Genomic DNA, 12479 nt, shown 5'->3' with positions numbered 1-12479 from the left:
GCTCAACCGCTGTGCCACGGGGGAGGCCCAGAAACATTTTTAGTTTGATATTGTCCTCTTCCCTTTTTTAAATTGTGGACTTTGTTTTCTTTACCATTGTCAATTTTCCAAAGACATCTCTGAGGCCAATGTCATGGAGTATATTGCTTAAGTTTTTCTTGTAGGCATTTTTTATATTTATTTATGGTTTCAGCTCTTAAATCCAGTTTTTTAATCTATTTTGATTTAATTTTGGAGTGAGATAGTAGCCTAGTTTCATTTGTTTGCATGCAGTTAATATCTCCAATACTATTTGTTGAAGGTACTTTATTTTCTCGATGTAAGTTCTTGACTCCTTTTTTAAAATTAACTGTCATATGTGTGTTATTTTTCACCCAGTCTCTCATTTCTATTCCATTGATCTGTGTATCAATTTTTATCCCAATATTGCATTTTTTTATTACCCTCTCTTTGTAGAAGGAGTCAGGGAATGTGATTACTCAAATCTTCATTTTTCTCAGAATTGTTTTGTTTATTAGGGTCTTTTGTGGTTCCATATAAAATTTAGTAATGTTTGTTCTATTTTTTTGAAAAGTGTCATTGAAACTTTGATAGGGATGGCACTTAATGTGTATGTAGCTTTGGGTATTATGGTATTTTTAACAATGTTTATACTTCCAATACACGAGAAGGGGATATCTCTTTATTCTTTTTATTCCTTTTATTTATTTTAACACTGTCTTATGGTTTTCATTGAATAGGTTTTTGACCAGTTTTATTAAAATTATTCATAGTTACTTCATTATTTTGATATGCGTGTAAGAATCATTTTCTTGATTTCTATCTCTTCTAGTTAATTGTTTTTATGTAAAAAGTCAACAGATTTTTGTATCTTGATAATATACCCTGCCACTTCACTATAATGATTTATTGCTTATAATAGTTTTTCAGTGGAATCTTTAGGGCTTTCCATGTATATTATCATGTCATATGTAAAAAGTGGTATTTTTCTTTTTTTTTTCTAATTTAGATTCATTTTTTTTTTATTCTCTTGCTAATTGATCTGGCTAGGTCTCCCAATACTATGTTAAATGATATTGGTGAAAGTGGACATCCTTGTCTCATACTTATCTTAGGATGATAGCAATGATAAGTCTAAAGATACTGCTCAACTGTGATACCCATTACAGTCCAATTTGCCCCTATATCTGCTCTTGCTTAGAAATACAGATAAACCCTGTTTATCTGTACACTACCTAGTTGATGAGCTGTACACTACCTAGTTGCTGTACACTACCTAGTTGATGAGCAATTGTCAAGTTGCTCTTGCCCTGTGTCTTTCTGTTACCGTAAGTTTATGTTGGCCCCAGGTACACACTGCCATACTGCTTTCTCCAAACCCCAACTCCTATCCTCATATTCATACCAGCAGCAAGAAGGCTGAGGCAGTGGAGAGAGAGGGCATGGGGACTAGCAGTCAGGTAGTGGTCATTTCACTCTTTGTCACTAATCCCAAATGTGTTAACCTACACCCTCTGCCCCTTAGTTTCTTCCCCTTTGATTGAAGCAACTATGTAGATCACGACCTTAATTTGGTTGGTAAAGTTTTTCTGTTGTATATCCTCTGGGATAGCTGATCTGCTAGTATACTTTCAGCAAAGACATTTCATGAACAATGGACTCAAAAGTGATGGAGAGATTGCACTAAGGTTATTTGGCTCATAGAGGCTCAAATCTAGTAGTAGTTAGTTTCCTGACGTATTTAAGACCATTACAATTGCATTATCTGTGTTCCCTGAGATACATTTGAAACAAGATACATTTGAAAAAGTATTTTACTTTTTACCGATTTTATTATTGTGTGTGTTTCCAAAACAAAGATACTCGAGATGTAGCTTGGGTATCAGTAACATTTCCCATTAAAAAGGAAAAATATACACTCTTTGCAATTCTATTGAATTCTACATAAACAAGTCTAGAGCGCTTTCTTGATACTAAAACACTTATCTTTATTTTTAAAATGTTATTGGTTTTATTTGTTTTCTTCTTTTATTCTTTCAGTTCAACAGCTTAAGAATAGCTTGAATTCTATATATTGAAATTGCTCTTCTAAAAAAAAAAATATATCTGAACATTTGCAAGAAAAAGTGCTCCGTTTAAAGCTATTGCCTTTGCTCTAGACTATTAACCCCCTAGATATATGCCAAAATTGCCCTGTTGTTCAAATCTAATGGCAGGCTTGGGAATCTGTGGTCCATGTTTTGAATGGACTATTTCCTCATGATACACTACTCTAATAACTGCTGCTCAGGTCAGGGAAAAATAAAACACTCAGGATGAAAGCTTGCATTGCAAATCTGTTTACTGCTTCTATACAAATTTCACTGTAATAGACATTCTTTGACAATGTGCTGGGCCAGTATTTCCTCTGAAAGACACTGTTGTAGAAACCAGTAATGATTTTCCTGGGAATGATCATTATTCTCATAAAAGAATAAAAATGAAATTAACAAATTCAGCCAAATTAAAATGCTTTATACTTTAATTTTAAATATAGGATCCTTGGTATTTTTGCTAGATTTACATCTGCAACATGCACAAGTAAGTAAATATAATTCTTTCGAGCTGTAAATAAGATGAAGAAAAATGTTTATGCACTTTTACAGTATGAGCATAGCCGTATTGTAAGGTTTTTGAAGAAAATATAAAAGAATGCACTTCCTAAAATATTAAAAATACAAAAATTTGAAAGAATTCTCATATTGGAAAAAAAAATCAAAGGTAAACTCCTAATCAAGTTGTTCATCCCTTGCATTATATGTTCTTATTGATAAACATCTTTATATACAATCAATCTTAGATAACTTCTCTGTATTTTGCACCATAAATCAAAATTTAATACTATAAGATGTTAAGAAAATGAACCAGTGACACAACACCAACTATTGCATTTAACCACCAACCAAACATTACATTTATTTTCATCATTCCATTCATTCAACAGTATATAACACTAGTCACATTAATTAATATCCTTGAGATAGCTGTATCACAGAGTACTTGGATGCCTGAGGTCAAGAATAATCTTTGGACAATTCATGTTGAGCTTATTAAATACAATTTTGTAGTATCAAACGAGATCAGGCACATTTGACAATTTCATAAACAATTTTGTCCTATCAGAAACTTTAAGTCAACAGTTTCCAACTCAATCATTCCCAACATTTCCTTTACAAATACTTTGTAAAGCTTTGACTGTGCCAAAAAGGCATCTATATATCATAAAATTCACCCATCTACATAAAACAGAAGGTGTCCATGCCATACCCATATCTGTTCAGAAATCATGACCCTGCTAGCTGCCCAACTATAACATCTGGTAGCAAACACCCTTGATGTGACTTTGCCTGAAGGCTTTCTCTCAGCCTGAATGTGATATTGTGGTTTATAAAAAAATAGATATTTGTTCTTCCAGGTGATCAAAATCCATTTTTCATATATATTTGGTCTTCTCTACCATCCCTGACTCACAGCTCCCCAACCATAGGAATTTCCTAATGTTTGAGATTGAAAAAGGTGTGTCCTTTTGGGAGGTTGTCAGTGGATTAGAGGATTAGAACATCTAGTCCTACCCTCACACTTCTGGAGATAGGAGGCAGGGCTGGAGATTGAGCACAATTGTTGATGCCCAATGAAACCACCTTAAAACCCAGAGAACTATGTTCAAAAGCTTCCACACCTTTTCCCCATACCTTGCCCTTACAGATATCTTCCATGTGATTGATCCTGAACATTCTCCATATGATAAATTGATAATTTAGTGGTTAAACAGCTTTACTGATTTCGGTAAGATGCTCTAGCAAATTAATAGCAGTTAAAGAGGTCTTTGACATGCCCAAAATCTAGCCAGTCTGTGCAACTTGTGATTGACTTTTGAGGGGAAAGACTTGGGAGGATAAGACCTTTATCTATAGAATCTGATGGTATCTCCTAGTAAACAGTGTCAGAACTACATTGAATTTTGGACATCCTACTGGGTTCCTGAGAATTGTTCCACACACACTCACGTTGGAGTGCAGGGACCTGCCCATTTACTGAAGAAGAGGGCAGACTAAATGCTGAGGGCTTATGCTCAAGGAGAGGTTCTGAACTAGTTACAGGTGGAAGTAGAAGACAAATAGTCCAGCCTTCTTCTTCACCCTTTAAGTGGGCTAGCTCCTAGGAATGTTCTACATGGTCTTGCAGAGTTCCACAGCAGGACTGAACTTCAGTTTAGCCCACAGTGGGAAGATGCTTACTAAAGTGACCGCTGACATCCCTTCTTCCCCTTCTTAAAGCCTCACTTCTCAGACCAGTGTGTCCTGTCCTAGCTACAAATTAAGTACTCCTACACAGATTCATGTCTCAGGATCTGCTTCCAGGGGACCCAAATCAGGGCAACAAATCAATCTTTAAAAATCTGTAAAAGAGAAGTGATTTAAAGTAAATTTATGTTCTTCACATGTACAAATTCAGGCATGACTATATAATGCCTAGAACAACACATAATCAATTATACACCACATAATAATTTAGTTAGATTATTGCTTCCCCATATAGAATCACCATGAAAAGGACACCTACAAATGCAGACTCAGAGAGTTGTGATGGATTGCTAAATGGTACAGTGGCATGGCCAACAACTGATTTTCTCAGGCAGTCTCAGCAAAAATCTGAGCAAAATAAGCATAAGCCCTCCTCATGTTCATGGTGTTCAGTATAAAGCAGAAAGACTTAGCTTTTATGTATCCTTTTGTTTATAAATAATCTTTTACTTGTATGACTGTCCAGCATAAAACATTTTGTGGGATGAGGGACAGTTTCTCAATATATGCTAGGCCAGCCCACCTGTGACAGCATCCCTGACCCTAAAAAATGCTAGTGGCAAGCCCCAGTTGTTGTGATGACCCAAAACTACTCTCATAAAATGTTCCTACAAGACAGTACTATTGAGAAATGCTAGTTTACGAAAAAAAAAAAAAAAAAAAAAGGAAAAAGGAAATAATAGAAGCAGGAAAGAGAAATGAACAACAAAACTGAATTGTGACTTCTTTAAGTCTCACCCCCATCTTTTTGTTAAAAGTAAGATTTTTGGGCAATTTACTAATTGCCCTTCTGGGTTATATTCCATATTTATAAAGTAGAAAAAACCATCATGTCTAACTCAGTATTGTTTTGCGATAAAATACTAAAACACAATGCCTCACACAAAGTCGGGGCTTAAAAAATAAGTTATTTGTGTTATGACACCTCATGGCAAAATTACTGATGGCTTCATTTACCTCAAATCATCTCTCTGATGTGGTCACCAGATGATACAGATTGCGTCATACATGAAAATACAGGCTTAGGTATAAAATGCTAAATTTCCAAGGCATAAGCTGTGAATTCACTGATATTTCTTGCTCTCCCTCTTCCTCATTTCTGCTGCCTACTTTGGTCACTTCTCATTCCCAGTAATCATAACCTGATGAGAGTATTATTACAGTCAGATTTTGCAGCCCTATGCCCAGTGAGGAGATCTTATGAAGAGTGACTGTAATGAATAAAGACGAAAGATAAGTCTTGATTTAGCTTCCACCCCACTTTGGTAAATCAAAGAAACATAGGCAGTTGGCTAGAGAATTTGAATAACAAATGAGATGATGTATAGGAACACAATGTTGTAAAGTGTAAAGTGAAGCACAAATGCAAAAATGTTTTTCTTCTCGTTACTTATTAATAGTATCATTAGTTACACAGCTGTTAGAATACCAGCTAGGAAAGACACAGAAACTTAGCATCATCCTTTACAAATGAGATAGCTGAAAACCAAGTCTAGTGATTGCCTAAAAAGAAATGAGAAAAGATCAAACTGTCTGTAGAAGAGGGTACTTTGAGATGAAGAGCTGGCTGGGAAATGGTGATAGCAAGTTAGGCAGGGTAGCAGAGGTAACAAATTAAAGGGTCAGCTTTTTAAGGCTGTGAAAGTCTTCTTGAAAAAAGGACTGCATTGATTGATGTGGCCTGTAATGGAAACTCAGATAATGAAATAAAACCAGCTTTTAAGAATTTCAGGCTGAGAACTCATTGCCATGGCAACCTCCTCAGAAGGGAACTTGTATAAGAAAATAAGATTCACTTGACTACGCCTTAAAATGAAAACCTACACTGCAGTGAAACAATTAAAAATAGAATTTCAAAATTGCTCATTGCTACAGTGCCTAGAGGTAGCACTGAAGTTGTAGGTCCATCATCTCCTCCAGTGCAAATTATTACTGCTCAAAATCTATGAGTCATGGAGGGAACATTATTTCACTTTGAGGGATATCTGTGGACACTGGGCATTTTCTGCCAGTGAAGATCTCCATTTTTTTTTTAATTCAATAAATCATCTAACAAAACACACGTGGAAATCTCAGTGGTACACACCATTTAAACAAATACCCAACTTCTAGTCTGCACATAATCACAAAATACTAAAAATTCACATATCAATTATTAGTTATATCTCATGGAAAAAATATTTTAACCTATGTAAAAGTTGTTTTATATTAAGCTTACAATCATTTAAATGAAAACGTCTATTTTCTTATTATATGTTCTGATGCAAGGAATGTCAACCTATATTTTGTCAGTAAAAAGGAGTTTCCTCAAGTACCTAATGGCAGTGACATATATAAATCTATGCTTTTCAGCTGACACCGAGGGAAGATATCACTGTGATACTTTTAGAATGGTGGTATTAGGTTTAAAAACTTGAATTTAAGATATTGTAAAAGAGAGAGTGATAAAGGTCAAAATATAGACGTTTATATAAATTCCTATTAAATATTTATATGCTCACTTAAACCAAAAAATAAATAAATAAAAGCAGCAATATAAGATAGTCCTATGCCATCCTGTATATACCAGTATCTGGTGATAATGAGTATAATATCATTAATTCCTATTTACCAGCCATTATTTAATAGGATATTTTCCTCCCTGCCTTCAACTCTGGTTTCACCTCTGAAGTTTCCCCAGTAACAATTATCTTTTGTAAGTTTAGTTAAAAGTAATTCATAAGCAAGCAAAATTAGTTTGTGTGTAGATCTCCAGGTCCACACTACCCTTCTAATTTTCTCTAGGCAAAGCATTCTCCCTAAATCAAAATAATTTAGCTACTTGATTTCCCCAGCCTTACTCTTTTATTCTCTAGTCACATGTGTTAGAATATTGTGGTTCTTACACCTGGTTCTATTTTTCTCATATCTATCTTTATCTTTTCCCAGGTTTTACTGAAAAAAGTCTGTATCTTCCTTGATTTTTCATTCATTTTTTTTCCCCTATTCCATTTCTGGTTCATTCCATTTCTTATTGTCCCCTGCATGGTGCCTTTCATTTTTTACCTGTGTTAAAATCAACATTCTCAAGGTTGTCAACTTGTACATATCTGAATTTTGTCCACAGGAAACTTATGGTTGGGGGAAAATAACTGAATTATATTTGAAGTAAGTGGAAGGAATAAGGTTCTACAAGAACTATGCCTAGATAGCATGAAAGATGGATCCAATTTTTCATTTCTATAACTCGTCATGAAAAAAAATGGGAACTAGAATAATGATTACAATCCTAAATTAAGGCATTTCTTGGTCTGTATTAATAAACCTGTGCAAATTAAGAATTCATAGAAGAAAAATGATACTGTAAAATGAGTCATTATATTTGTTGATTAACTTACTTTTTTCATTTACAACCTAAAACAAGCATGTGGGTATATGTTGAGTAAAAATGTCTCTAAAAAGAATGACTATAGGAGAGAAATGCATGGAAATTTTATCTACTAAATTAATGAAAGGAATATTAATTTTATTTTTCACAGTGAAAAATTTTATCCACAGTACATTCACCAACCATATAACTGCCTTACTTGTAGATAGTTATGTGTGACTATAACTTTTGCCTGTCCTCTGCTTAAAATTACCCCCTTTTTTGCAAAACTGAGAGAAGAGTAAATTGTATTTGCATCTCACTTTGCTTTCTGTTTCTTTCAACCTCCTTTCAGTTTCCTTTCAGTTCTTCTCCCCAGGTTGAGATGTTTAGTACTTCTATCATCCTCTAAATACATTTGTATACTGCCAAAGTGAAAAGTAATTTGTTAAATTTCTACATATTAAGGAACTAGGAAATTAATTATCTCCTAACCTCAGGAGTATTTTCATTTTAAAGGGAAGTTGTGATTTCAAATTATAGAACAGACATGAGGAGTGTGTCTATTTGTCTGGATGACAGATTATTGGAAAATAATCATAACCAAGTTTTACATGCTATCTAAAAGTGTCTTGTTACACACTAGGTCTTATTAATATGTATTGAATATAAATAAATGATCACTTTTTTATCTCTAACAAAAATTTGGATAATCTATTCCTTTGAAGAAATTAGAGCAAAGCAAATGTCTTGGACCTCTCTCCTTTAATCCTAAAATCTTTGGTTTATCTTTGAAAGAAAAATGGTGCTCCTCAAATATTTCATTTATTCATGGACATTTTCCAAACCCTCTTATATTTAGGCAGGGATATATGAACAGCTGTGGCCAGTAAAATGGGAATAAGAATGATATATATGACTTCCAAGCTAAAACACTAAATAGTTTATGCATGCTTTTATAAGTTCCTGTTTTTTCTTTTACTGGTGAGGTCATTCGTTACAGACAGTACAACTATGAAATGACACAATGTCGAAAAACCAGGATCTCTGAAATTAGGCCACTGAGATTTTGTCTGGCTGATTTGGACTGCTACAGTAATGTAATTCCAATATAGTATTTACCATATCACTTTACAATCTGCTGTTCCATATAATCATTTTCTCATTTATTTTTGTAGCATTGTTGTTAAAAAATACATAGTCAAGAAACCATAGTTATATGAGAGTATTTTTTGAAAAGTTAAAAATTAGACAACAAATTTAAGGCAATTATATATGGTGACAAGATTAGCTCAATTTAACTCAATGCAATGCACCTACTGAACAATAACACTGTGGTATGCTCTGTGTAGACATGAGTTGGTAATATTAATAATCATGTTATTAATAAGTGCAATTAAGATGATATTAGTAGTTACTACCATTAACAATGATTTTATTGCCTAAATAAAAATAATATGCTGACTGAATACTTTGTAATAATTTCTGACTTAAAGAATTATGAAATGATGAAATAAATGTCTAGAGTCCTAGTTTTCAGGATATCAAAGCAGGATGTATCCCAATCTCTAAAACTTTCCAAGTGATAAACATATGAAAATCTCTGTACTTGTAATGATAATGCCAAACAATTTTATAGAAAATTACATTTTTTCCAGTTACCTTATATTCATTTTTTTCAGATGATCCCCAATAAAGTCTCAGAATTTAGACAGATCTGAGATGAATAGTAAATTTACTGACTATATGTGGAAACTGAGGCTACAAAATATTGACGTAACTTTTCCATGGCAACCAGTGGTAACTGGTAGAGCAAACACCAAGCCGCTCTGGTAAATGAGTGTAGGGTAAATGAAGATGCTCAAGATTTTACCCTGCTGGCTTCTGTGGCTATCACCTGCAGCCTTGAATGCAGAATATGTGTGGGAGGCTGGCTCAGGGCACACTTGCCTGATGGTGGACACCCGGTATATGGTGTGGACATGCATGAGTGTGCATACCTGAGCTTAGGAGGTCAGGGATATAAGGGCAGCATCACACAGAAGACAGGGTGCAGCAGAGGGCAGTGAGTGATGGCTGGGAGAGGAAGAGACCAGGAGATGTCAACAGAGATAGCCCAAAGTGTAAAGATTAACTGGGGCCTGGGAGCGCTCCCTGCCTGCCCTGCACCTGCTTGCGTCACTGAGATGTTGTGGAAAGATCATTAAAAGCTGGAAAAATCCACTCTCCTTTATCCATCTCCCAAATTGATGTAGAAACTGACCTGTGCATTTCTGGCACTACAATGAGTTGGAGAAATTTTCTTTGATAAGTACAGAAATAAGTTTAAATTAAGTTTTTTTTTTCCTCCATGGTTCTTTATATCAACCATCTCTCCTCATTTATGGTGATAAGTTTTTAAAATACAAAGCCAATACTGTAAAAAAGATAGCCGGGCATATTCATGTCTCTAAGAATTTTCCATTTCCTCCAAATAATGAGAATTTGAAAAAAAATTAAATTAGCCTTATTAATCTTTTAATGTTGGTTAAGGTCAAGATATTCTATACAAAATAAAGCAGTGCTTACTTGTTCTAGAAAGGAAACTAAGAAAAGAGGTAAGGAGCAGGGAGGTGAGGGAGAGGAGGAGGGTGAGAGGAGGGGGGAGGGGGAAGGGGGAGAGAGAGTGAGAGAGAGATTGAAAAGTTGTTTTTATAAGAATAAGAGACAAGACATTTGATATGACTCTAGTTACCACCCAAGCAAATGGTAATTAATTTGGCTCAACATTATGCTGAGATTTTCCATCTCCATTTATATTTACTAATATTGGAATGAACTCAGTTTAGCATCATCTGCTAATTTTATCCAAGTAACATGTAATTAACCCTTCAACATCACCATCAGGTTAACTAGAATATTGCTTCAGTCCATCTGCAGGGTATCTGAGAAAAATTAATATAAATTAGTCCATAATTCTTCCATTTTTAGCAAATGGTTGCAAGTAGTATGGCAACAGATATGATTATTTTAAGACTATTAATTATGGATGTTTCTTTTTCCTATAAAAATTATGGGTGCTGTTTTTAACACTGTTTCTAAGGGATGAGCCTCTTCTTAATTTTTATTGGCTTAAAAAAATCATTACCGATGTCAGGAATTCATTAGCAAATTCTTTTCAAATCTCAAGCTCTATACTTTCCAAGTGGAGAACTTCTATACATATCCATTTTTTCCAAGCACTTCAGCCCCTCACCTTTTTAAATCAATAAGCCACATTGACAAACTTTTAATTATTCCCTGAATGTGCACACCTGTTTTGATTTTTCCACTAGAGAACAAAATTAGCCAGCTGGTTTAGAGGTTTGCTTTGGTTCATCTTGTTTGAACTTCAGCTTTCTCCACTAAGACAGAAAGGGTCTTACTTTATTGATTACTTTGAAAAGAGAGAATTTTTAAAAATCAGAGTGAAATAAAACCCCCAGCTCTGTTAATAAGTATGCAAAGATTTAAAAGGCTGAATAATTGACTTGCAAATGTTTTCTTATTTTAAGCAAACTCACCAATGTACCTTGAAAAAGGCACTTCATAATTATAATTATGCATGAAAAGTACAGTGACCATTCAGAGTTATCTAAATGTGTGATTTTCAATGCTTCTTCATGCAAATAATATAACCACCAACTTTTTTTAATTCCCAAGCACCAATTTTCCATTCATCCAGCTAAGAAGTCAAGTGTTTAACTATCTTCCTGCCCCACAATTTCAGCAAGGTTATAATCTCTGAGGAAAGACCCAAGGGATTCTGCACAAATTAACTTACTATTGGGTATTTACACTCTCATTTTTCTCATAGTTTTATTTTCCTGGTGTAATTGAGCTGTAATAATGTAGGATACATAACTAAAGAAAAGCAGGTGAATAAATATCTGCAAATCTAGCTAGAGGAGACTTCCTCTCATCTCAGCCTACTAGTAAGGAAATAGATTAGATACACATTTTCTGAACTATTTCTTTCTAAATTGACAAAACTTAGAAGGGATGTGGTATACCCAACTGCAAAGTATGAATTTAGAAAGCACAAAATAAATCTAAAAGAATAACAACTTTCAATTTAAAACATATACACAGAGAAACTTCTGCAAATGAGTGATTTCTGAAGCTATGCATGCATACTCATGCAAGCAGACAGAAATTAAACTGAGCTTTAAACATGCATAAACATATTGCTAATATGTAATTAAATATACAATAAAATAAACTTAAGCCATTAGCTATTTTCCTTCTTTAAATCTGTTGGCCACCGACCTCATCTTTACTTTCTTCAAAACAGAATGTCAAAATGGAAAAAGAGATAAGATGCTTCCAGTTCTGGAATCCTATAACTTAATACCATAAATATCATGAACAATGACGCACATAGTTATGGCATACAAAATAATGGAATCATGATAACCAAGAGTCTGTATCATTTACTAAGAGCCTTAAAAGGCTGAAAACTAATAAGAAATAAGGAACATGAAAGTACTTACAACTGATCGGATATTATTTTCCTTAACCAGCTTCAGGGATGATTTATAGCAATTCGCAAGGTCTTCCTTGTGGGAACCATTTATATGGCCTCTGGCTATTGGCCCTACGGTATGGATGACATCTGCGAATGCAAAAGGAAAAGAAAATAGGATAAATAAGGTATTTTTCACTTTTCACATAATTGGAGCTTTATTTATTTTAGGTATTTATATTAGAGCCTGGAGACAAGTAAGCAAAGAAATACTGATGATGAAAATGATTCTCTGGTAAAATATTTT

At 34.2% G+C, this 12479-nt stretch overlaps 1 protein-coding gene across 4 annotated transcripts in view; it reads right to left on the bottom strand.

Annotated features, from left to right (window-relative positions):
* Nucleotides 1-12479, bottom strand: part of MACROD2 (mono-ADP ribosylhydrolase 2) — a gene marked incomplete at both ends in the record, with an annotated part of 1814301 nt that overhangs the window by 746113 nt on the left and 1055709 nt on the right. For all 4 annotated transcript variants that reach the window (XM_084247233.1, XM_084247234.1, XM_084247235.1 and 1 more), the window contains one exon: nucleotides 12201-12322. In XM_084247233.1, coding sequence (XP_084103359.1) covers nucleotides 12201-12322 — 122 coding nt within the window. The remainder of the gene's footprint in view (nucleotides 1-12200; nucleotides 12323-12479) is intronic.

The sequence above is a fragment of the Talpa europaea genome (assembly GCF_964194135.1).
Source record: "Talpa europaea genome assembly, chromosome: 11".
Taxonomy (NCBI): domain Eukaryota; kingdom Metazoa; phylum Chordata; class Mammalia; order Eulipotyphla; family Talpidae; genus Talpa; species Talpa europaea.
This window is presented reverse-complemented; position numbering and strand designations above follow the sequence as displayed.